The 27448-nt window shown below is 38.9% G+C and overlaps 1 protein-coding gene across 5 annotated transcripts; it reads right to left on the bottom strand.

Annotated features, from left to right (window-relative positions):
• Nucleotide 1: 1 nt before the first annotated feature.
• Nucleotides 2-27248, bottom strand: DNAJB14 (DnaJ heat shock protein family (Hsp40) member B14). Of its 5 annotated transcripts, XM_066317879.1 has the most exons (8): nucleotides 26976-27248; nucleotides 21223-21397; nucleotides 12187-12332; nucleotides 9049-9234; nucleotides 8596-8690; nucleotides 7835-7944; nucleotides 6431-6603; nucleotides 2-4770 (listed from the first exon to the last, which is right to left on the bottom strand). In XM_066317879.1, exons 1-8 carry the CDS (start codon nucleotides 27106-27108, stop codon nucleotides 4646-4648), a joined length of 1143 nt encoding a protein of 380 aa, XP_066173976.1. In that variant the 5' UTR covers nucleotides 27109-27248; the 3' UTR covers nucleotides 2-4645. The 5 variants fall into 5 exon arrangements, with proteins under 5 accessions (XP_066173976.1, XP_066173977.1, XP_066173979.1 ...); XM_066317880.1 differs by lacking the exon at nucleotides 6431-6603; XM_066317882.1 differs by lacking the exons at nucleotides 6431-6603; nucleotides 8596-8690 and having other exon boundaries at nucleotides 4638-4770.
• Nucleotides 27249-27448: the final 200 nt, after the last annotated feature.

The raw sequence follows: 27448 nt of genomic DNA, 5'->3' as shown, positions 1-27448 counted from the left end.
GGTCATTCAAAAGAACAAATTTATTTGAATACTGAGAATCCATACCTCCTTCTTAATCCAAGCCATGCACACACAGCAATTTGGTAAGACTTGGTCATATTTGAGAGATACTTAAAAGAGAACCCCATAAAATCATCCTGTGAGCTTCTGATAGTATTTTGAAAATGCTACCTGGGACAACTTTGGTCTTCACATTTATTAAAATAGTCCCTACTATATACTAAAAATGTTCAAAAAGGCAACTTTTTTTTTTTTATTATTTGCAGCCACAATGCTCAGTGATCTATTTTACTGTCACATTTTGATTAAAAGCTATGCAAAAGCATCTGTGAGATGACTCCTGTATTGCTGTTAATGGGAATTTATTCTCCCATCCCAATGACTGGCTTTCTATACCTGGAATAAATCAGTACTGAGGGAGAAATGTATTCTGCATGAGGGATAATATCATAACTAAACAGTGCATTTTAATATTACTTCCAAAAATGTGGAGAAGCCCAATACTCAAATCTGTTTCCTGCCAGACTGAGAAGTATGGGAAGTATAGTTTATAATGGTGTCCTGCTTTCAGCTGGGATAGAGGAGTCACTTGTCTTCCACGCAACTGGTACAGTGCTGTGCTTTGGATTCAGTATGAGAATAATGTTGGTAACATGCCGATACTTTGGCTGTTGCTGAGCAGTGCTTACCCTAAATCCAGGATTTTTCAGTTTCCCATGCTCTGGCAGCGAGCAGGTGCATAAGAGGCTGGGAGGGAGCACGGCCAGGAGAGCAGCCCCAAATTTGCCAAAGGGATATTCAATGTCATGGAGCATCTCATGGTCAGTGTATAAACTGGGGAGGTTGGTCAGGAGCTGCCGACTGCTCGTCAGGGACAGGCTGGGCTTTGGTCAGCGTGGTGTGCAATTATACTGGGCATTGCTTCTGTTTCTTGGGGTTTATTTCTCTCTCCCTTCTTGTCTCCCTTTTCACTGCTGTTTATCATTGATATTTTGTTTTGATGATTAAACCACTGTCATCTCGACCCACAGGTTTTACCAGAGTTCCATTCTCCTCCCCATCAGGCTGTGGGGGTGAGAGCAGCTGCCTGCACAATGCTTAGTTCATGGCTGAGGCCAAACCACAACAAATGGCCTATTTCTTTCCTATATTTATTACACTACATGTAAGTAAGTTATAGCTTCAGGAATTTATTTAATATTAGCTGCTTTTTAAAAAACAAAATGCTTTTACTATTACACTTCTCTTTGACAGAGCTACAAGAAGTCAGAATAACAACTACTTAAAGGCGAATGAAATTTATGAACAAACAAACTTAAAAATATTCTTGCCCTCCCATTTTAATCCTTTTACAGCATTTGTTACAAAATTATATTAAAAATATTTATAATTTAAAGTTGTCTCTGCTGTCTATTTAAATGCATCTGTTACATTTTTAGTGCTGTAATGTTCTACCATTTCTTGGAAACTTGTAAAAGAAAAAAGACCATTTTAAAAAAGGTTAAAAAATCCAATTTAGACTTGTTTTACCCAAACAGAGAACTTATAGGGAAATGTTCATCAGATGTGAACACTGAACACGCTTGTGACTCAGGATGCTCCATAAATAGAACACATACTGATGTTATATTTCAGCAGATGCAAATCATCTCGTTTTTTCATTAGGCTATGTCACAGTCATGCCAAGATTTTTCTCTTTTTGCAGGGCTTTTCTGCCTGCCCTTTTAAAGGATAAAACCAACAACCTATGCTCGTACTATCCTTAATTCTAGATTAAATGAAAGGTAATGACTAAATAAAACCAGTAAGGAGCAGGTAGCTAAAACATTGAGGGATTTTTAGTCAGGCTGTTCAAAACCAGTTTTGTTTTCCCCTTTTCTTCCCAACATCTTATTTTAATGAGAACTTTGCCTTCTGAAGAAACGTCATCTGTAAAGATTTAAGTACTCCATCCTCTTCAATTTGCATTGAGAAAATGAATTCTGAACTTTCCAGCAGATTCCCTCAACAAATCCAGGGAAGATACTGACATTTCTGAAGAAACAAACCCTTCAGACTTGAGGAAAAAAGCAACAATCACGAGGAGAAAAACACCTACTTGAAATATTAAAAGAATGTTTGCAGGCCATATTTAGAGCAGCTTAATCTTTATGCCACAGGAAATCACAGCATCCTTTTGCACATTACTACTTATTTCAAACTGTGCAACTATTTAATCTGTTAAATGCTAAGCAGCATACTTCCACCAGTATAAACATATTATCTCCTTCTCAGAAAGTGTCAATTGCAATAGGTAGTCAAATGAAATGTTGCAGTCTAAGTCTCAGTTTTAACCTTCTGGGATGTCTCTGTTGCCATAGAGCACAGCCACCACATTATTCCAGTTTACAGAGGAACTGACAGCAATGGAACCAAGCTGAGACAGCTCAGCATCCATCCATTTCCCCACTTCTCACCTGTACCAGAAGTGGCTGCAGGGCAGACACAGCCCATGGGATTATTATAGGCAGCTTTGCTAAGACCATCTGTTCACTCTGATTTCACAGTTCCAATATTTGATAAATGTGTTATATATCCTTCTTCCTGTTAACTAAAAGATCACTTGAAAGCTCAAACTCATTTGTAAACAGGAAAGCCCAAGTACTTTTTAAAGCCTTTGGAATAATTTTCTTCCTTTAAGAAGACACAGGAGTACCAGGATGTATTTTGATAGTTTGTTTTCATTAATATAATTACAATACATTCTGGACAGTTACAAAATCTAGGGAATCTCATTTTCTCCGTAGATTTTGATTGCATATTTCAAACAACTGGATGTCTTTCTATTACATCTGAACCCTTTTACTATAGTCTTAGCAAGGACATTCAGTACAGCAACCCTATTTTCTTGTTGTTTCAGGAACTTCTAGTTCTGTTTTGTGCCCCAGACTTTTATGTCCACCTTGAATGCTGGTTTAGCTGCTTAGTTAAAAGCCTGCAGCCAGTCTCATGTTACATGTCAAGCCAAGTAATTTTCACTGGGACAGTTTAGAAAAGGGATATATGCAAAATGTTTTCTGGGTCACTTGGAGCAATAGCATTTAGTGTATTTGTAAAGTCATATCCTGCTCTACATCAGAAGGCATTGCAATGAAGTCAGACAAAGTATTTAAATTTTCAATTTAGGAGAAATATTTGGCTCCACATGAACTGACAGCATTGTTCAAAGAGCAGTTTTCTCAAACAAAATATATTGCCTATAATACAAGCTATCTGTCATTCTCAAATACAAGAAACATTCCCCTGCATAACACTGTTAAAATGTAAAAAACATCAGCTACTGAACCTAAAAACATTTTCAACATACTTTGATAAACTTTAAGTACATTGTACTTAGCTGCTTCAGGACACCTCTTTGCATCAGCAGGTGTGGCTACATATAGTTTCCATTTCCAGGCCACTGAGTTACATGATCTTCTATGTAGGAGCCAAAGAGTAGGCTTGCTCATTTCTAGGAAGTCAGTTCAGCTACATTCTGGTCCCAAAAAATGCATACCCTACCTCTTCTGACAAGTGATAGGGCTCTGACCATAGGAGCACACTGCAAAGCAGCAAAGCATTTAAATAGTTGGCAAAAGGGTTGAAAGGCACATAGCTTGTCCTTAGCAAAATTTCCCTGTTCCACTTGCGGTGCCCATTGAAGAATCAGTATTGTGACCTAGCTTGAAATAAAAAAGTAGTAAGAAAATGGAAGCCTGCCAGGAAAAAAAAGAATTAGGTTGCCTTTTTATTTTAGTGTTAAGATTTTAGTGTTGCATGTTTTCCTCTACCTTTCCAGTGAAAATTAAGGAAGCTATGGATGCATGTTAGCCATACGTATGGATTTACTACTACTGGAATACCAAATGGTAGAGCTGCTGTAAACTGTTGCAAGTACTAAAAGCAATGTTTATAATGGTCTGTACAGCATTTGCAAATATTTACTTTGAAAAGAGATTAGTGTAGTTCTTATTTTTCTCAGCATTGCTTAGAAATGCTAAAAAACTACAACAGCTAAACTGCTACTCTACACCAGATCAATATACCCCAACAGATATTTAGGAATATATGGCATTATATTTAAAAATACCAAGTTCCTCTAAGCGGTAAACCTAGAAGATTTTACATAGAGTTAGAGATAAAATATTAAAAATTATTGTTTCAACTCCACACACTTGACATCTGAATAGGAGTGATGTAATCATACTATTTATTCCATCAGTGAGACAAAATGTAGTATGGAACTAAATTTCTGAGATTTTTAAATAGAAAGTCATTTAACTCGTATATACACAAAGTGTTCTTTCCACAGATATTTACATGGCAAATATGTTAGAGGAGAACCACTATGACTAAGTCTCTACAAGTATAGCATCCTTTCTGAGCTATTCTCTCTGCTGAAAGAATTCACAGAAGCTTTGAAGTAAAATCTAGACAATTAAAGTTACCTATATTTCACAGTAGGTAAAGAAGCCGTTAAATGATATTTCAGCATAAGGTTTCTGGAAACAGCTACACAGTAGAGTTTTACATCCACCCTCTTTTCCAGCATCCATGGTGAAACTAAATCTCTTGTCAGTTTACAGGAGAGATAACAGAATAGGTAAGATGTGTGTGTAACTGTAGCTCATCCTCCTCGGAAGAGGCTGGTCAGCCGTTCTAGCTCTTTGCAGTTCTCCATGGACATGGACTCTGCTTTCTTTCGGAGGCGGTCATCTCTGTATACTTTTGCTGCATAAAGTAAGTCTGTTTCTTTAAGGAGAAAAGAGAAAAGTTTTGTTTTTTTTTTTTTTTTTTTGTTACAAACTGAATACTTGGCACATTACAGAGTTGTACAAAACACCTCAGGTTTTAATCCTCCCCCAGTTTTCCTTCTCACTATTCTAACTTCCCTCAGACACCACCTAAACAGCACCACTACCGTTTTCCTCTGCTGGATCTTTGTAACAACTTCACCTTTTTGAGCAGGTAACGCTGTATCAGCCTTCCAGCTCCCTCAGAGTTCATGCAGCAGTATCTGATTAAAAAGAAAAACCCACACCCTAGAAAAATCCCCCACAACAACAAAATAACAAAAATCCCCCGCTACTTCTGTGAGACATCATTAAACATTACAAATACAGGCCACTCTCAGTGATCCTGCATTGTTATTGATAGCTCTAGCATCTTGTCTGTGCTCCCAAAAGTCCAATCTGAATGTAAAGCCCTTTACTCCAACTGATGCTGATTCAGACTGTCAGTGTTCAGAGGTATTAATAATTAAGAGCTCTCTGTATTATACTGGTGCTCAACAGCTTGACATTGCTGAGCATTTTAATTCTGTAATATACTTTTTTTCACTTCCACTCAAAAGGCAAGACATCCTTAAATGTCAGTCAACCCTGGAAAGATTTTAACTGTCAAGGAGATTTAACACACAACAGGTATTTTAAATCCATAAAACCACAAGATCAGCTGTTTCTATAATAAAAAAAAAGATTAGGAGCCACTTACTCAAAATTAGTTCGGGTAGTTTTCACAAGCTAATAAATTACAAGTACCAAACAACTGGACTGCAGAGACAGGCAGGAACATGAGATTGGACTCAGAGAACTGCATTCTATTTGCTTCTGGTCAGTTTACTGACAGTACATAAATGAATTATTTTTCCAGTTGTCTATGACTGAAGTTTACCACTGGAAAAGTTAAAACCATCTGGTTTCAACACTGATGTAATTTCAGTAGTGCTGCTTCCACATAGCTCACAAAATGGTCACAGATAACGTAAGAACTGGCTAAACTTGATGCTGATTTAGAAAGGGCTGGTGCTCTTCAGTATTTTTATGCTTTAACACCGAATTCTAAGTTTCTGAAAAGAAGTAACTCATTGTGTAATACTAGATGGGAGAAACAGATGGCAAGCTAAACCCCCTTGTTTTAGAGGATGTGCTACCTTGCCCTTAGTTGCCTGGAAAAGCAGTGTTTGTATGTACTGCTGTCCAATGCAGATTATGTTTTCATCTCTCTGGAAACACCTATGTAAGCTTCTGGTCTATTTATTTACTTATATAAAAGCACCTAGGGAAATGAGCTATTGCCTCGATAAAAAGAATTCTTAGAAATTGCAGTGAGTTAAGGACAAAAGCTTTGTCATTATCAATTAAGCGTAGTCTTATTTTCTAAGTAATTGTTATAGATAATAAAGCAGCAGGTTAAAATTGCTGATAATTTGCAAATGGTTGTTAGATCACCGAGTAAAATTCAAGAACTAAGTGACACTGGGGACAATTTTAAAGGGAGAAACAGCAGGGGACCTTTACACTTACTTTTGCATTGAGATATTGTAATCATACAAGCATTTCCTTCTTGCCCAAGGCAAATTATTTTATAGTAATGCATGATTTAATGAGATTACACATATTACCAAACTTACTTTGTTGCCTCTCCTTCCAACAGTTATTACGAATGTTGGACACATAATCCTCTTCCACACTCTTTTCCACTTTCTGTAATGACACTCCTTTGTATTCATTTCTAAAGTCCTTATTGACATAATAAATGACACCCAAATTTTCTGTCTGCATTTTTATGGTCTGCCCCGTACTTCTGCAAAAAGGACGCAGGGGAGAGAGAAAGACTAAATATTAATTCCATTATTTTTTTACACCACAAATAGACTTAAAAACAACACTGCCATTACAGAATAATACCAGCACACTCCTAAACTTGCCATTTTGAGACAAATAATAAAAGAATGGCTCTAATAATCTGCTAGAGAATAAAATTATTGCATTCACCTGATCATTAAACTTCTGCTCCTTAAACGCTTTATCTCAAAAAAAATTCCACTTTACTAAGACATTTATTTCATACTTCTTTAGAGAAATTTAAGTTTTAATAGTAGAAAATTACATTTAAACTCCACAGAAACAGGTCACTATTGTGTGGCAACCCAGTACAGGCATCTCCATTCTGAAGTGTTTGCTGCCAGCCCTGATAGATTCATTTTCCTGCTGGCACTCTGCAGATTAAAAATCAAAGATTGGATACAAACATTTTGGCAGAGATGCTTTTCTAAGCATTACAACAGCTTAGCTGCAGAAGGGAAACACATCCTACTGCAGAAATAGAGAACTTTGAAAAACAGGAGAAAAGAAACCTTTCTGTTGTGGGGCTGAGAGTTCTGCAAGAAACTAAGGACCTTTAAAACCACTGTGGTGAGTGGGCTAAGTCTATCAGCTAGCTGCAGTCTTGATTCAAGTTATTTATTTCTCACAAGAAGAAAAGGTTTAAATATCCTACTGTACAAAACAGGTAAATTTCACAAGTAGAATTCTTCACAAGAAAATGAAGATTTTACCATCACCTAGAATGAAGTGAAGAACAGACAATCTTGCCAGCTGTCATCAAGTTTAGCACTTAAATAAGGACCAGAAGGTTGCTTTCAAGTTCTCCACCTTCTCCAAACACAGAGGACCCCCAAAAGAGTAATGAGCCTTAGCAGACTTCAGGTTTTGATTAAGTATGTTGGAGATGTAAACACCATTGCAACACGCCATGTTGCATGGATCCACTGCCTTGTACTAGACCTCCTAAACTCCAAGTACTGCTGACCTCTTTTCTCCTTTACATTCTTAAAGCATGTTCTTTGCACCTAAATTTTTTGTTCTTCTTCATCTACACCTTCCTTTCCTTTCTTCACTGTGGGAAATCAAAGGTCAACTAATAGAAGACACTCCACAATGTTTCTAAGCGGGAGATTTTTTTTTTACAATATTTTTACGATGACAATACCTTTCCCTCTGTTTTAAGGTGATGTAAATCAAGCATTACTTACGATCTTGGGTATAAGGCGTAAGGAGGGTTAGATACCATCAACTGGCTCAACAAGGAAACAAAGATCAACACAATAATAGGCATCAGCTGAATGACCATAGAAAAACCTCCCTAAGGAACAAAACAGATTCAGGTATTTCATAATTTATCAGGCAAACAGGTAAATTTAACAATACTTAATGCTAAATGTGACTTTCTGCTTTAAGCCTCAAAAGCTGCTAGGCAAACAGTAACTGTGAACACTGTGGTATTATCTGAACTTTCAAATGCATACACAATATTCACAGAGTGCTCAAGCTGCAAGAGTTCATAGGTTAGCACATATACACAAGCAACTACCGAATAAAAGCTGATTTCACCTACACTGTATGCCATGATTTGGTCTCATCTATACAGTGATACATGGTTATACAGGACTAGAGATAATTCATGTAGGTAATATTGAGCTGTAAGCTCAATTCTTACCTCAGCCCAAATAAATTTTTAAATACATACAAGGATTAGTGGCCAGAATTAGTTAAAATTTAGGTTAAAAATACTAGTCACCAGTAAGAGAGTGACATACAACAACAGGTTTACAAAACCAGGCTATTACCTTCTCAAATTTGCATGCCTATTTACCAGTCAGGAAGCCAACCACCCGCTTAAGTTTAGAATACCCAACTGGCAGATACAAATCCTCCTCTACAGTACAGAGCTCCTGTACAATCACACCACTGAAAGCAAATTTCATAGTTTAAAGCCAATGGTGCTTAAACTTACATCACCCCTCTCTTCCTCCCTCTCGTGCCCACTCTGACGGTGCTGGTTCGGATGGCTGTAGCCAGCACGACCATTAGAAAATGAGTGTACACTACCTGAGGAAGGAACATCCACATTTAAATCATGTACAAAAATACTATTTAGCGGTCAGTACACAACCAACATAAAGCACTTTACATTATCACACAATGGCACATAAAATGACATTAAAGTACCTCACAATTTCAAAATTGCTTAAAATAAGTATTTTAAGCTCTATGATAGTAAGCCCAAAGAAGTGACATTATTGGGATTTAGCAACACTTGAGGGAAAAATAAACTGATGCAGATTGTAGAGTTGGGCTCACAAGGCCGGCTGGAATAATTCTATTTTATAATGTCATACACTCTAATGCCACTCGACGGTGTATCTTGGCAGTACATCTCGACAATTATACTGATGTATACAAGTACCTGTTGGAAAGGCCCCTCCAAAAAACATGTTGAATAGATCCTCTGGAGTAATATCTGCCTCACAGCCTCTATGGAAGTTGAATCTGCCATTGCTAGGGTGATTGCAAGTTTGCTCTTCGCTGCCTGTAAGGTCATACTGCTTTCGTTTTTCTGGATTACTCAGCACAGCATATGCATTTCCAATTTCTGAAGCAAAGAATAAAACACAACTCCATAAATGCATGATAAAAGCTATTCCAGCATGAAAATTGCAATTTCAAAGTCAAAAATAGGCAGCAAACGATGTAATTTACTGTATGTTACAAAACAACTACAGTAAAACAAGGTCCAGAAACATCTCCACTTTTCTTAGAATATCTTCCACAAAGTTTCCCACCAACGCTATTCAAAGGCCTTTTATCCTGTTAAACAAAGCAGGAGGCAGGAGAGCTTTGTTTCTTTTTCTGGGGGAACACCTACACCTGTGGAAATGTTCTCACTCATTGCAGTTATAAAAAAAGCGTCAAGCATTACAATGAGATTCTGAAGCTGGGTAATTGAAATTTGCTCTAGCAGCCTAGCTTAAAAAACCATCATAGACTTGGCACAGTTCTCTTTGGTTTCATTTGATAAGTGGTCATTTCTTGAAATGCACCAACTTCATTATCTACAAAAGTGTAAATGTCTTTTTCTTCATGCTTGTGAAGGTATTTTATGGATTACATTAGTAATCACAAAGTTTTGCATGATGTAACATGAAGAGTACAACACGCATATGTGACAGGAACGTGTGTGATCCTCAGACGGTCAATATGACCTCAGTGTTTGGAGGGCCTGGCCTGGATGCTTGTCCCTGTTTATGCTATGGTATCACAAATAAACAGCTTCAGTTTTGGCAGTAGAAAGGAAAAAACCTCACTTAGATACGCATGGAAAAAGTCAGCAAGAAAACCCACATATTCGGCTGACTTCAGAAGTTTTTTTCTTGCTGCGCCCAGACATAATGATCTTGCAGATTGATGGAAAGTTTGTGTTGTCACTTGATGAACAATCTTCACTCATTCCTACCTTCACTAAACCCTTTCTGCCTTCCTTTCTTTCTCTCCAGTCCTCTCCAACAAAAGACTTCTTTTGCAGCCAACCAACCCAAGGCACAAGCATTATGATTTTTAGTGTTGAAAAGCTATCAGTCATCAAAAGTTCATGAAAGGTGCAACACTATAACCTCAACACAGGCAAGTAAGACTGTGGCTTTATAATTATATATTTTAATCATTATCCAGAAAAAGAATTATTATTAAGAAAAGGTTTTAAGGTGCCCTTAGGAAAAAACATAAGCAATTCCTTTAAGTGGAGGAGAAAACACAAAAAAAATGAAGCCTGGTATTTTGCCTAGAAAGCATGATATAAACTGTTGCTCTGTTGCTCAGTACAAGGACAAAATTTGGAGTAATAATTTAGATTTTCCCAACAATTAAAAACTTAGAGAGATCAATCAGATGACTGCATATACAGTGAAGTTACCATACTGTCACAATACGCCTGTTTGTTACTTGCTCTTCATTATCTGGTGCTAATCCACAACAGATTTGATTCCAATATAATTTTCTTTTCAAAAAGGACATAAAAATGGAAAAAAGGCCACTGCCTATAAGTTTCAAAGGAAAGATTTATTATTGAATTGATAAAAGATGGCAGAAGTTATTGTATTTGCACAAACTTTTCGATTTAAAATTCACTTCAGTGAGATTGCTCATAGTACTAGGTATGTCAAGATCTAAGTACCTTACCTAACATGAAACTCAATTCTTTTTCATAATGTGACCTTTCCTTAAAATAAAGCATTATTATGAAATAAAAACGATTATTATGAACTCCTTTTCTCAGATGGATGTCAAAAACTGATCAGACACTTTACAGGAAAAATAAACCATAAATTTACTCAGCCATGCAAAAGGATTATGATAATTTCAATGCAAGAAAATGCTAATTGTCATCAAATAATTTTTGGTCAACGAGATTCACCTACAAAGTTTTCTGTTCATTTACTCATCTAGTTAAAAACCAGAAAGTGAAATTCAGCTGAAGGAAATCAGACTTGTACAAAGTGCTGATGTTAAATACAACATTAAGAAACTGAGTTTTAACATTTTAAAGATAATTTGAAATGCTGTTGACAAGGAAGAACTATTTACTTCCTAGGACAATTTTATAGGAATGGTATCTTTTGGATAAAGACATCACATAGCTGTATTAAATGAATCAAGAGCAATCAACTTTCCTGCTCTGCTGTATCTACTTTTCACCTGGAATTGTTAATATATTATTATAATTACCTCTTAGAGTCTGTATCAGAAGTCTTGCTCAGGACTTTTTTTTTCTTTTTTTCCCTCCCCAATTTAAGTGTTTTATCCGAATGATTTTTACAAATATCTGCATGTAAACCTCACACAGGAAAAAGAATAAAAAGATGTACCACAATCAGATTGTTTATACATCATCATTTCTTACAGATACACATATTTCTTCATCTGAGATGAAGGTGTAGTTTTCTTTAATAAGCTTTTCTTCAACAATTTACCTTGTGCAGGTCTAAGCTGGGCAGCCTTAAATAAGGTCAAGTCAGACTGTAAATTTTACCTTAAAAATGGTCAAAGGCAACTACTAGTCAGGCCATGATTCTACTCAGGTGTTTTTGTGTAGAAAAAGTAGTAAAACTACACACATACGAGAAATTCCAAGGAAGAGGTAACTTACTGTGGCACATGATTCAGTAAAAATTGCATTTGGCTATCAAGGATTGCTTTCTTCTTTTCTAGCTCAAGTACAGTAAAGATCCAAGGTAGTAAAATTCAATGACTACTTTAAATCAACAACAGTAAAACTGCAATTGGGTTTCATAGATCAAGTATTTGTTCCCTGTACTGAACATTACAGTCCATTTTCTGAAACCAAGCCCTACTGCCAAAGTCCATGTTATTTATCTATACCTCTAATATAACAAAGGTCAAATATTTTCTTGACTAAAAATGTCAGTTTAACAATAGCTAAAAAATCCATTTACATTTGTAAAAATACAAGTGACCAATGCAGACAAATATGTCTTATTTGGATGAAGTTTAATCATAAAAGAAATTTAAAGTAAAAATAGTGTTTTACTTTTAAAAGCCTCTGTTGCTCCAGGTGCATGGTTTTTGTCTGGGTGGAATTTCAAAGCAAGTTTTCTATAAGCCTTCTTTAGGTCTTCTTCACCTGCATCCTTTGACACTCCAAGGACTTCATAATAATTTCTACATTTCTTTATACTGCAAAAGAAAATGATGTAAAATGTTGCAAACAAAAGGATGTAAAAAGAATGGGTTAACACACAGCTGCAGATGAGGTCATACACTACATTGGTGCACTACATTGTATCTTTTGCTTTCAATACAAAATATTTTTTAAATATCCACTGTAGAAATAAAGAACGTAATTTTTTCATAATAAACTCACTATTGAGCTTATTACATACATTTCTTTTACTTGTACTGTAGAACTACCACAGTTGTAAGAAAGGATTTCAGTTTGCAATTATTACAGCATTTCCTCATCCACAATTACATTAAAATTGCTGTAAATAACCCATAAAAAGAGAGTTCCAAATTTCTTTTGTATGAATAGCAGGTAGGAAAATCTGTTTTGACTGTAAACAGCAAATGCACTTCAGTATGAAGGATATGCACACAGCAAACAATACCTCCCTTTCTCCAAACAAAAGTCAAATCATACCACCACTCAAGCATTTACTTTTCAGGGAATAAAACATGTGAGACTACTTCTGCTGGGAATGTACCTGGATCTTAATCATCTTTCTGTAAGTATTTATGTAAATTCAAAGTCACAGTAGCAGCTCCAGCAATTACATATTTAGCTCATCTCACATAATCAAGTGTAGAATTTTTAAAAACTGAAACCTCAGAAATATTCTTTTTGTAGGCTGTCTAACCCAGACAGGAAAAGCAAAATCTGGAAATGATGTAGTATACTTTACAATACCCCAGAAGAAAGAAAGAGCACTTACAGGAAAGAGAGAACATTAATTCTATGTGGGCAGGAAGGACTGATCAAACCAGTAAATACAGCTTAACAATCAAACCAAGTTACTTGAGTGAGAATTCAAAAAAAAAAAGAGGCTGAATCCCAAACTTGCACTGCAGAAATGAGGCACACTGACAGTAAGTGCATGCCAAAAGGAATGGGCTGGTCTGAGCAAGAAATAGAAATTAAATCCATAAATATTTCAAAAGTTTCATGTGAGTCTCTTCACATGGCTGTGATTGTATGTGCATTCTCTTACGTGCACGAATTTCGATGTGAATTCGGGTTTAATGTTTCCAACACTATACACGGGGCAGCCATGTGGAAAACAAGGGGCCAAAGCAAGCCTTTGGCATTCTCATGGAAGAAGTATGGGTATGCTGTAATCAAGGGAATGTGAGCGTCACAAGTACAACCACACCATCATGTGTGGCCTGTCCTACTTCACAGATTGATCAAATCAAGTTTCATTTGAGGGATCCTGTTTCCTGTGTTCAAATACAGGAGCTTTTATGGAAGCCTCAGTGTAATGCTCACAAGAGCACTGGATTGAATGTATGCAGGGAGCTGCCAACACAAACATCCTGTGAAATAAATATAGCTCATTATATTGAAGTAACATTTAATAAGCTCCAATTAGGAAGCTGATAGAGCTAACTGAAAAGAAAGTGAATCCATCAAGAAAGGATGGAAAGAAAATACATTAAATTATACTCTTGAGTACTGGGAACATTTTTTTTTTGGTAATCTGTACAAGCAGAAAGAACTGTGGTTGTGTACAGATCCCCTAATGCATAGCCTCAATGCCTGGACAACTGATGAACTGTATCAAGAGCAGGTAGTTTTATTTAAATGTGTAACAGTATCAAATTAAGCTTTTATTTCAGGAAATTGCTATCTCAGCTTCCCATCTAAGTTCTCTTCAATAATTATTTCTGATCTGTTTGTGGGCCAGACTCTTCAGAACTTTGGTTGATACAAAATTACATAGCAAGCCCTCAATGTGTAGCAAAGTTGTTATTTTTTTAGCATTAAAACTCTGGTGTTAAACATTCATTCAAGTGTTTTAAGCACTGTACCTCCTCAGCAACTTTCTCAATAGCATATTGTCATTTTTCATGAAAAAAAAATTAACATGAAAGTTTACTTATTTGCAGACCCAATATACATTAATTTCACAACTCTAGGATGTCAAGAGGAGAAATATGAAAAAAAAAAACCCCAACGAACAATGCAATAGATGCCAACCTGTTCTTTTAACTCCTCAAAACCCACTCGAGACATCCCTCCTGTTCAAAACCAGGGGATGTTCCACAGTGGACAACCCTCAAAGGAGAAGCAGCAATGGTGGGTATCAACCAAAAGATCTAAATTATTAATGCAGTCACCTCCATGCAACAGCTGTCCTGAACCTGGCCCACAAATGAGGTATTTTTTATTATCAAAAAACGTGTTCAGCTGAGGTATAACACATTTGGTTTTACTTTGCAAGTCTTTCCTAGTGGTAAATGAAAAATTCTACAAACACAAATATGGAACATGCATATTTATATGAAAATTCTGCAGTTTAGCAAGCCTTTGGCTGAGGCAGATCAAGCTTTAAAGCTAAAAACATTAAATGATTCTACAAATGCACAGGGGACAAAACCCATACCTAAGCCTGGAATTTTCAGCAGTGACCTTATGCCATGAAGCCCTTGCCAAACCCTGCCATTAGCCATCAGTTTTACACCATTGCTTGCCCACTTCAAGGCAAAACCCCCCTGGGCTGTAAGTAGTTATCATCTGGTCAATGCAGTTTCCTCCTGGGAGGGAGTCAGCGAGTTGCCAAGAGGTTCCTGACAGAGCACGGCTCAGGGCAATTGTGACAGGATAACAACTCTGTTCTTCAGCTGAGTTCATGGGAGTTTTTCACCAAAACTTGCACTGGGGACAATGGGACAAGCCAAGATGACTAGAAGGTGCTTTCCATTTAAACAAAGTTGTCAGTGTTTGTCATGTACTCCCGAGAGGCAAAACTGTAATGCATCACAAACTGAACCTGGTAAGGCAGTTTATTACAGGACAAACTGTGGGGTCACCAGGACTCAGGTCATGCATGGCTGTGCAGCCACAAGCTTCTCTAATACTGTTGGAGCATGTAGCCCACCACAATAAAACCTCACATGCCCCATCCCTCTTCATCTTTAAGAGATGCTCCAAGTCTTCTTCCCCGAAAACTCCACCGTCCTGATGAGAAATTTTTCTCCAGGTGCTGGAAGCTGTTAGGAGCCATGGCCAACTTGATCCTTGTCCCTCAGAAGACACAGACCTTTTTGGACATATTCCTCACCTCTTTAGTAGACTGACCTCTGACAATCCTCACTCAGCCAGAATCCCTCACCTGCACCACTGAATTATCCTGTGGAGATTTGTCATGGGAAGGCAGGTGGATGGAAGGATCCTCTCCTTTCTCAATTTTTTCTGTTATTACAGGGCACACAAATCACCAGTAGAGGCAGGGAAAAAATAAGGGTAAAACTAGTGGAGGTTCTGGAAAAGCCCCATCACTTATGTTACTGCTGGCTTTTAACTGCACCTGAAACCCCTGCAACACTCTCAGTATGAACAAGTTTCTGAATGCTCCATTTCAAATTGTTTTTTGTTTGCTCTTGCTGCCCTTAAGGTGCTGCAATTCCTACTACTAATTTTCTTGCATACATAAACTCCATGCAGACATTTCTTTGGAAGATTCCAGTGTACACATCACTTGCTTACTAACTGTCCATTTTGTATTGAACAGGTTATTTTTGTTGTTCTTTATTTCTGGCTTATTTGAAGTTTGGTGTTTTCACTGATACTTTGCTTGGAGTTTTGGTTTTTTGTGAATTGCTTTTCTTGTACTTTTCATTTCTGGTTGGACTTCTGCATCTGAATTACTATGAAATTATTTCTGTTGTTTAGGTAATTTCTCTCTTTGTTGAATCGTTACTCCCCTGCCAATACTTTGGCATTGTCCTTCTGATTAACAGATTTGCTGGCTGTTCCTGAAATAACAGCTGAGTTTTACAGAATAGACTTCTCAAACAGCATGAGAGCAAGTGATGGCCTACATTCATCCCCAGTCTGTTGACAGAGGTATCTCACCACGACTTGCAAAGCTCCACTATCTCAGCTTGCAGCTGACAAGGCACCTGCAGTAGAACTGGTCAGCCAGCTTTAAACTGCAGCACCAACAACTCTGCTGGATGCTGGGCTCCTCTCCATGCTCTGACAGCTGACAGCAGAAGCCCTTAAGGTCCTGAATTGTCTCTTTCTCACCTGCAGAAACCCTAGGGCTACCATCACTGGTTCTCCTGTGACTACAAAATGATGTGATCCTGCTGCTGTGCTTGGCAGATCACCTTTCAAATCTACAATTCAGATTAGGTCAGCACTGCCATCTTTTATCAGATTAACAAAACCTACCAGAGATATTTGCCTTACTGTATCAAATACTTGCAGCAATGCACAATCATGAAATTTGGAGTATGATGTACTGCGAAGGGTCTTCCAAAGCCTCACAGGAACAGCCCAAAAGACAAATACTTCAATCACAAGCATATCAAGGGAGCCACAATTATGTCTCCCAATGGTAATCTGAACTGAGCAGCACAGTAAGCAGCCATGTGAACATTAGTGACAAAAAACACAGCAAGAGGAAGCTATACTGAACTCTGATCCTGGAGTTGAGCAGAAAAACACAGTAAAATGCAGACCAAAATCTATGCAGGTCAAATTTCCAATTATGCCAGAGAGCCTGATGCAAATGGTATCTCACAGCTGAGTTGGGAATGAGCCAGTCACAGTTTAGGTGCCATAAATATGGCCTGAAAGAAGTGCTCTAGAGTGGAAAGAGAAAGTTACAGCATTGTCAAGGAACTCAAGCTGGTAGCAGCATATCCCTAGCTTCTGAAACAAATGCAGCAGAAGTCTCAGATCTCTGTTGATTCAACAACACATTACGGTGCTTGTCGTACTACTTTGCTCTTGGATGTCCCTGATCAGTTTGTTTCTACTGTGTGTCTTATGTGAAATATTCAAGGCTGTGTTTACATCAGCATACTTTTCTCCATTTAAGCATTTATTTTAGTTATGAGCTTTCTGACAAAGTCCATCATGTCTTCTCTGCCACTTTTCCATGACCGACACTATGATTATGACTTCCACCTCAATTTCTAACCATTCAACTGGATATTTCAACAATTCATGGCAGCTCTACAGCCTAATTAAAGGCATGCCTTGATTTTCTTTGCTTTGGTGGTTTGGTTTTTTTTAACACATATTGACTGCTCTTATTAATCCATTTCCAGTTAATTATCTTCTTGACACCATGCTAGAAAAGAACCAATATCTTTTTGCTGGATTGAAAAAAGTGTCAGCAGAATGCCTCGAAAAAGTCAGTCACACAGCTTATACTCCTAGTTTGATCCATGAAATGTGTAGAGGCAATTTTTTTGTTCACTAGGTGAATTCAAATCAAGCTATTATTCCTGACCACTACTTGATGGCTCTTAATCCTGCCTTGCAAGGTTTCTACAGAACGCATGGCTCTATTTGTTTCTTTGGTTCTATCTCAAAGATCCAAACACAAAATTTGATTATTGTGCTTTTTTCCAAGAAGCAAGCACTGGCAAGGCAGGAAAAACAGTATTCCACCACAGTTTTCACAAGACAACAATGCCAATTTAGCATATTACTAGTCATGGCAGTTTTCTTTCAGATGTCAAAAAGGCAATATGGAATACACGCTATGGTTTAATGACTAAAAAAAAAGAGACCAAAGACATCAAACATCATGTGCATTTTAAGGTAATTTAAAGAGAGCCTGTATAAAACATACAACAGGAAAACACTTCCTTTTTTTTTCTGTTGTGCACATGCTTCTCACAAATTTGTCTTAAGCTGACATTGCTTGGGTAGCTTTCAGTTGCCCAGAGACCTCTAGGGCACTTGCTCTAAAAAGACATTAAGTCTACTGTGAGTCCTAGCATATTTCTGCTAGTCTCCTGTCAGTATCTCCCACATGCAGGTCACCTAAAGGTGATAAGGCAACTTGATCCTGTTCTCAGTGACAAGGTAAGAATCATTAAGAAAAAGATACATGCACTACAAGATGGGATTTTCAAAGCATTTCCATTTAAAAGCAACAAAGAGTGCTGTGGTATCTCTCAAGCTTCAAACTGTCACACTGAAATAGCAAGCATGGCTCCTACAAAGAGCATCATTACCCAGCACTTATGCAATCAGAGGAAATAAGTTACATCTTACACTTTTCCCTGCTGAGCAACTTGCAAGCTCGTGTAATACTCTACAGAACTGCTATGGTAACTTGCTAGTGATCAGTGTCCCCTGTGTGTGTGGAAAAAAATTAAGCCAGCACAGAGGTGCTTGTTTGTACTCATACTTACTCACATTACTAGAGGAACCCTGATGAAAATTAATGCACCTAAATTAGTTACATTGCTCCAAGTGTGTCTTTACTATGCTTCTTAAATCTGCTGTCACAAGCTACGTCAAGATAGCTGTACAACTCCAGGAACTTTAATCAGTGATCCAAGCCAGAGAGCTCAGTCAATCCCCGTCTGACAGCTTACTAAAACTTGTAACAAAAGCATTGCAAATGGCACGGAAGTGTAGTTGAAAACAGAAGTGTTTTCCCTACGTCTACATTCAGTTACTGAACCAAAAACTCCTAAAGGGAAGGATATTTGAGGATAATGACCTTTTGAATCATGCACATGCAAAGCAACTCTGTTTGTACAATGTCAAATTCATACTAAGTCTCAGAATTTATTGAAGACTGGAGATTTTGCTACCTTGCTGTCTATAAATTTCTTCCCTTACAAGAAAAAAGACAAAAAACTGGGCATGAAATACTGTTTAAAACCACTTCTTTTCACACACTATTTCTTTAACCAATTCAAACATCTGAAAACCATTCCACTGCGGTACAGCAGAAGCATATGGTGATGACAAACTGTATCCTCTAAAGAATACCCTCCCCAAAGGGGCATGTTTCATTTAATTGGAAAAATCTGGGGCCTGACTGAAGCAATATCATATGCTGCCTGTCAGGTTTCCAACTAGAAAGCTCATTCTCACTGTGGTTTAAACATTAACTTTCTCTCAGTTATCATCACTGAATGTGTTATATTTTTTCCATTTAGTTTAGCTCATTGTTTGTATTTAATTCTGTTCTCCTTGGCAAGGCAGACACGTTTTTTAATTCTTAACCACAAACTTTTTAAGTGGCTTGTTTATGCCACTAACAAATAACATGAAAACATTTCCAAACTTCCAACATGAACTGGAAACTTGCTCTGTTGATCGCTCCACATCTAAACAAAAATTCCATGTCCCTCTAAAGATTCATGAACTGCTGTATTAAAGGGCAGCAGCATTCCCCAAGTGAAGATGAAGATACTCCTTTAACACATGATTTTAAGTGGTATGTAAAACAAACATGGGTCATTCTGTAAAGTATTACAATTACTTATTTTGCAAAGATCTTGATAAGTTTTAAAACTCCATAGTAAATATTCAATATTCTTGAAGCAATGTTGCATCAAGATTATTCTCAATGTGCAGTTCTTGAATACCCCTAACTCTGGCCCAGATCTCAACAAACTGGATTAGGTTTATATAGCATCTAACAAATCCCTTCAAGAAAGCAATACCCAATACCACAAAAGCCTACCAGCACAAAACATTAGCTCTGCATTTCAGTTGAGACAAAGTAGGCAACATACCTTCTGCTAAAACAAACAAACAGACTGATCTTGCAGGAAGCCTGATGTGGAAGCAGACTGCAGCTCGGAATGGCATGTCACAGGTGAGTGACTACTGGCACCAGTACAGCTCTCCTTGCAGCAGCTTTCTGGGAGTCTTATTTTGACCTAAACTGCATTCTTGTCTTATTTTGACCTAAACTGCATTTACAGAGGACTTCTTTCTGGATATTTTGTCTCACACACATTCTGCATTCATTTTAACAGTCGATATAAGGTGGCCAAAAATGTATACAGGCTTATCCAGGGTTTAGTTTAGATGTATGACGAAAGGCAGTAATATTAACTAAGCAGAGATGATGGTAAATGAAAAGCTCTAGTAAATAACACCAAGAGGATAACCATGTGAGAGCTGCTGCCTGAATGCAGAGCTTCTGTATCAATAAAGAAAAGCTACTTCTTTCCTCACTGGTTAGCACAGCTGAACAAATTATTCAACCTCAGGAAGATCCCAAGATAGTATCAACAGCAACATACATTTCACAGACGCACACACAAAAAAATCCCCCACAAATTTCTGTAATGCTCAACAGTTCATCCAATGACTAGGAGATGACAATGACAAACTAGGAGACAGGAATCTCTTGATTCATCTGAAAATACCAGGGTTCGAGGTGTGCAATTTCCTCACTGTATCCACATTTCTTTAGCAGAAACCTAGGCACAAATCATACAATATCTTTCTTGCTCCTACAGCCAGCAAGTATGCAGTGATAACATGACTTAAGAGTTACTTGCCTCAAAAGGACATTTTTATTGACCTTTGTTTCTTTTCACACATCCTTTCCCTATGTCATCTTATCTTAATACTATCAAGCTGCACTAAGGAGTAAGGAGAGTTTATATTGCAACTCAGATTATGTGTTCCAGTACTTCTCAGACACCTTTATATCCAAACCAAAATCATTTTAACAATTGTCTAAGACCAGTCTGTACAGCAAAAGATTAGCTTGAGAATAAACTTTAGAAGTGAGCATGTATCATTAGTATAAAAATATTGAATAGAAATACTTTCCTGCAAGCTGTTGATTTACCATGAGATCTACTCAATAACTATTTTGAGTATTATTTTTCCATAAAGTAACCTTCCTAGTTTGAAGAAAGGAGTAGCATCTTTCTTGCAGAAGGTGACAGCGTCTCATTCAGTGTTTAAAACCAGCAAAACTCTCCTCTTCCTCGTAGTCAAAGTTCAGTATGAGTAACCCTGCTGAGCTAACCTCAAACTTCCTGTGGCTCCTTTAGATGACAGAGTTGAAAGAGCAAGTACAAAACGCACAGAATTAAAAGCAGTGACATATTTAAGGCATACCTTAATACTCCTTCCATTTGTTCTTTGTTGTAGCCTTTTCCACTTTCACCTGCAGCAGATGCATTGTTCTCCTTCGTGCTATTGGGCTTACTTTGATCACTGCTATTGGCTGGTTTTCGGCAGTACGCGCCTCCCCCAGCAGCACTTCCATTCTTCATAACAGCTTCCAACAAAACTACAAAAACAACAGTATATCATAGTATCATTACAGCTATTAGTGATTAAGTCAGGGCTCTCAAGTATCTTAGATGAGAGCACCACATTACAAGAATAGCTGCTACATCCTCCTTCCTCATCAAATCACCACTTTGTGCCACAAATGTTTCTGCAGCCAGTCTAACAATTCCTTTTTGTGGCAAAACTATGGAAAAGTGTTGCAAAATTAGTGACTGGACTGCTCCCATCTATCTCTGCCAAGGTAAGGTAACACTGGAGAGAATTTTTCCATGTGCTCGATTTCTAGATGTTTTTCAGAGGCAGTGAACCTGTGCCTTAGGGTTTAAACATCTGAACACCTGAATAACAAATTGAAAATTGAAGAGGAGGAACTAACCTTACACTCTATAGAAACTGCAAATTATTCCACACAAGACTTCAAGCCCATCTCCAGCACATTTCAGTTCCTACAATACATTCCTATCTGTATCCTGAGTCATTAGTGGCCACAAACTGATGTCTATTCCTTCCACGCAATATCAGGTGAAATTCAAACCATTATTAAAATGCCACAAAAATCTCCAGACCAGCCAAGTACTCCCAGCTCAAGACCTGAATCTTGAAAACCAGTTGGCTTCTGCTAGTTCTTGAAATCCTCTTTTATTCCATGTTCCAGCAGATCTCAAATTTAGCAGTTTTAATAAACATTGTAAACAAAGTCTGCCTTTTCTTTCTGTATATAATCCTGTATTTTGGTGGTATCTATCTTAGCAATGAATCAGAAACAATACCATTGTAACATAAGGAACTGCATACAAAGTATAGTATAGATCAAAGATTATTAAATAGTCCACCTTTCCTGAAAACAGATTCCTTCAGAGCAACATGGCAAACTACATAGGCTAAATTTGTTTAATAAAGAAAATGAGTTATTATCTACATTTAAAATGCACTAATAAAAACTGCTAAGGAAAAATGTCCCATGCACTGTGAAAGCATAGCACTTTCTTCTAGAAGCCAGTGGGAAGAATCCTTAAGAATTTTTTGCTAAATTAAAAAAAAAAAATTCTTCTCTGCCTAGCATGGTCTTTCTCAGAGCAGCAGAAAACTGGAATCCTACACATCATAGCTTGTGTATGACAGGAAGAAAAGAAAGTGGAGCTTTGTTGAAAAGGAGAGCCACCACTTCTTGAAAGCTCCCCAGTACTTACTTTTACATTCACTTATTAGTGGATAGCTACACTCAGCCCAAACAAGAAAGTCAGCTGACTTCAGAGCCAGTCTTGCCCTCCAGCTGCCTCAGCAAGACTCATAGATTTATCAGATCAGGATCTTACAGCAGATATAAGGAAACAACTAAGCTTAGATGTCTAATTGTAACTGAGGAGATGCTTTCACTACAAGTGAAATCTGGAGCTTGAAAACAGGAAAGTTACAGTTGCATTATGGATTAAAACTGAAGGACATATTCAATATTTGAAATACTTTATTCTAAATCCTCTGTTGTGGTATATGAAGTTGTGAGGTAAATGAAGTAATAACAACTCCAATGAGGTGACCAGGTCAGCAGGTAAAGAACTAATCAAGAACAGAGCTTTGAACAGACAGTGCCCTCAGAATGAAGTGTTTCAGTCTGAATGTGGTCCAAAGAAGTGCTACCAGAAAACAAACCAAAAAAAAATATTCTTTTTTCTATCTAGTGAGTATGGCATTTAACAATGGCATCCTACTGAACATGTGGCCTTCTTGAAACAATGCTTACTCGTAGTTTTGCAGTTCCTCCTTTTATATTGGTATTGCTCTAGAAATTTCTCATCCCTGCACCACCATGTATGCAGAACCTGTGGGAGCAGAAATGGCAGAAACACAGGCATGGGCGATGGTTTGCACTTTCAACATCCAGTGTTTCTTCAAGTGTGTTCTAAGGCTCTTAATAAATAGGTTTGGCTGCAGTATACCTTAAACATTACTATTTTCTAACCCCCTTCTCAGACCTCATAATGGAGTTGCATTGCTGAGAATACAATGCAGGATGCTTAAAAAAATGAAATTCAAATATATCAGTGTGAATTTCTTAAAATAGCAGGAGATGGCGTACACAAACATGCTATTGTCCCACACTGAAAAAGAAAACCACACAAAGGGTATGGGGCCATTGTTTCCTTCAAAGAAAAGATACAGTTTAGATATTCAGAAAAAACTCTGACTCTTCCATGAACTGCTGGTGGTAAAATCAGCTGTTAGAACAGTAGTACTAATAGTGCATTAAAGAAAATTTTCACTGTGCATCTACTATTTCAAAATAGGGCATACAACCAACCAAAGACTTATTTTGTTAGCAGCTAAGACAATGAATCTTATCTCTGGATGTGTCTGAAGCCTCTCTTGTGTGTACTATTACCTGCTGTTGAATGAAAGATCCTTGGACTACATTTGATTCCATTATGCATTGAACATGACCCCTACACATACCGTTTCACTAATGGAAGAATTCAGAATTTCACTAATTCAGAAGTTGTCCTAACGCAACAGCCTAAAAACTAAGCTGACATGCTCCCAAAAAAATTGTTTTTAAAGGCAGTATCAGAAATGGGCAAAAAAAAATCTTAAGAAGCACTGAAAAATAGTTTTTCTTAACATTGTTTTCTGCCTTCAAACAGAATGGCACCTAAGTTTGAAAGGGACATCTTGTCCTTTGTTGTCTTTAAACCCACTCTTAAAAATATTTTCCAGACAAGAGATTAGATTCCGTTCAGTTGCACGATGAATCATTAGCAAAAAATCAAAATCAAACAATTTTTTGAACAGCTGAAGGGTAAAACAATTTTCTAGCAAAGAATGACGTCAGCATGGACACTGCTACTATGAAGTCATTAGCTCAGTATCATTAAATAAGCACTGACCTTACACTTCACACTAGTAAAGCCTTAAAATAGCACTGCTGCAGTCAGCGTATTTCAGGCAGAAGCTTTGTTTGGCAAAACTAAACCTCACTGATGACTGAACTAGTGCTGAATGCCCTTTAAATGTAAATGTTGCCAAAAGCAGATCACACATAGTATTGTTTCAGAGACAAAAGTTAAAACCTATTCTCTGTTCTTTTGTAATCCACTATAACATCAGGAGAAGCAAGCTCCCACCAGTAAGATTCAGCATTACCATTCTCGTTGCTTTTATGACTGACAGAACTTTGTGAAATGGTGGGCAATTGTTCTCAAAACGATGCTAAAGGTACAACACATGAAGAATCTGCAACTTCAGTGCGAAATTAGCACAACTACCTTCTAACCCACACTGTAGAGAAAAATAAGTCAGCAGTGACAACTGGGGCTGCACCACATTGTCCTAGCACCATATAAACCCAATACATTATGACTGTAGAATAAGGATTTGTGCTAGAACTAAAGGGCCTCACAAAACCTTAATTTTCTTTCTCTCTGGTATATGCTATGACAGATTTTTGATTACCTGAATTATGGGTTGGATTTTTTCTTCAAGTGGATCCCCCACTAAAAGATGCCAATGAGAGCAATTTAATTTGTTCTCAGTGTAAAATGCCAGCCATAATTTACTGCACTTCTTCCAGAACCTGTCCTGAAAAAAAGTTTGTGTCCCTGCACCTTACTGCACTTTTAAGAGGCACCTTTAAGTGCCTCAAACTTTAAACCCAAAACAAATTCAGTAAGATGGTGTTGTTTTGGGAGGAAATGAGATGAGTTTAAAAGATTTAACAACCTCCACAGCTAGAAAACTGAAGCACAGAGATATCAGAAGTTTACAGAGTCCCCTAATAACCAACTACCTAGTTCACATCAGGCCTAGGTCTTTTTCACTGGTATTAGCGCAACTGCAATTCTCTTTAGCTTCAGGTGGGGCATTAACAGCCCACCAGTTCCACAAATCAGGCCCTTGTTTCAAGCTGAATACCTGAAAAATCAAGTACAAACAATTAGCTGGTCATTAATGGAAACGGAGTGAACTGACTTATTTAACATCAGAGAGAAATTCTGTGAAGCTTTTAGTTCAAAAGACACAATTCCTCAGATTACAACCCACTACCACAAGGCCATCTCTTCTCCTTCCAGGTCTGTGCCTCATTTGTGATTGACTTTGCTAATTTCCACAGTGACTAAAACAAGTGTCCTACAGACAATAGCCTAATTAGCTATCTATTTCTTGCACTGAATACTTTATAATTGTGATTATGTAGTGACAGCCCTACTTAAAGAAGAAACCAAAACCAAATGCTCAAAACAAGTCATATGAAGATTTTTTTCCCCTGAAAGCTACTCTAGGTTTTGAGATATAAGATGATAGCAAGCTGTGTGAAGCAGACAAAGCTATTTCCTCTTTGGTGGAAGAAGCTGAATTGAAATCCTCTACCTTCCTGTTTCCTACAGATTCCAAAAAGCTCAAAGTATTGTCATGCATGTCATGTTCTCAAGACACAGAAATTTAGGGGAATATGGCAACATCCATACTGTCTTGCAAGAGAAAAAAACAAACACTTGAAAAATTAAACACTAATTAAAAAATAAAATCTTCATTTATTGTTTGCACATAATAAGAAGTCAGGAGATAAGAGGCCCAAAATTATTCACTGCATCTCCTCACAGCAACTTCCAGTCAAGATTTTGCCTCAAACTTACACTCCAGAAATTGCAAATGCTGAGGCCTTTAAGCAGTATAGGGCCCTGAAGTAGTTCCTGCTCCTTCCACAGCACAGACCACTGAGAACCAGAGGAATGTAACATGTCCCTGCTGTACCCAAAGGTGTCTTGAGCTAACTTCTGGCACTGTGTGACAGAAAGGCTCCAAGACAGGTAACAGTTCTACATACACTGAAACCTTACTACTGTTCCTTATAAACAGTTATTTCTAAACAACTTTTGCTAAAAGGTTCCAAGTTTTTAGTACGGAATAGTCAGAAGAGCTGATTGCATCTTGGGGAGAGCCACATATTCCATTCTCTCTAGGAAGGGTAAAGTCGTGTGCAATATTCCGATGTGGCTGCTGTACAAGCAAAAGGGAACCGAACCAAACCCAAGAAAACCCAAACCACAAGTATACTGGAGAATGTAGACGTGGTCCACTCTGTAGCTGCAGCTCTCAGCGCAAGCTGTTAGAGAGGGGTGATTCACAGCGACAGAAAGAAGCCAACGCAGCCTGTCTCGGCCTGGGGCCTGAGATGTCCTGATGTTAATCGGGGCTAAGCCTCCTCTGTACGGCCGCGCTTTAACTGCTGGCTGTAGGGAGGAGGGGGAATGCAGACGAGGAGCGGGGTCGGCCCTGGGAGATCCCCGCTGGCGCCGGGGGAGACAAACCCACTCCTCCGCAGCGCCTGACGCCAGAGTCATGCACTGGCGGGGGACCGGCACTGCCCCGAGCGCTGCTCCTGGGCACACACTCCGGCCTCCATCCCCCGCGCCCCGCCACAGCCCCCGGGCTGGCTCTGGGGCCGGGGCCCGCTCGCCTCAGCCTGCAGGGCCCCCGGGGGCGGCCTCCCCTGCGCCCGCCCTCCTGCGGGCCCCGCGGGCGGCCCGGGCTCGTCCAGCAGGAGCCGGGCCGCGGGGAGCGGGGAGGGGGCCGGGCTTCACCTCGGGCCGTCTCGGTCGGGTAGAGCTTCTGCGCCTTGCCCAGGAAGCGGAGGGCGCGGTCGCGGTTCCCGGCCTCCAGCGCCTCCCGCGCGATCGCGATGCACTTCTCGGCCTCGTCCCGGTTCCCCTCCATGGGCTTCTCCTTCCGCCGCCTCCGCCCGCCGCAGCGCAGAGAGAAGGGGCCCGAAGCCAGAGCGGAGGCGGGCGGGGCGGAGGAGCCGAGAGCGGCGCGGGGCGGCAGGCGGGGCTGCGCTCACTCCGCAGGGCTCATCCCGCCGCTGCCCCGGCGCTGCCGCAGCCCCAGCGCGGCGCTCGCACCGGCGCCAGCCCGGACGCCCCTTCCGGGCCCCGCCGCGCATGCGCCGCCCCGCCCGCCCGGGGCTCGGCCGCTGCCCGGCCTGGATCAGCCGGAAGGACCGGGATCGTCCCGGCCGGGAGAGCGGCCGCCCGCACGGCCGGCCCCACGACGGAGC

The sequence above is a fragment of the Sylvia atricapilla genome, chromosome 4 (genome assembly GCF_009819655.1).
Source record: "Sylvia atricapilla isolate bSylAtr1 chromosome 4, bSylAtr1.pri, whole genome shotgun sequence".
In the NCBI taxonomy this organism is placed as follows: domain Eukaryota; kingdom Metazoa; phylum Chordata; class Aves; order Passeriformes; family Sylviidae; genus Sylvia; species Sylvia atricapilla.
Note: the sequence above shows the minus strand (reverse complement) of the source record. Positions and strands in the feature narration are given on the sequence as shown.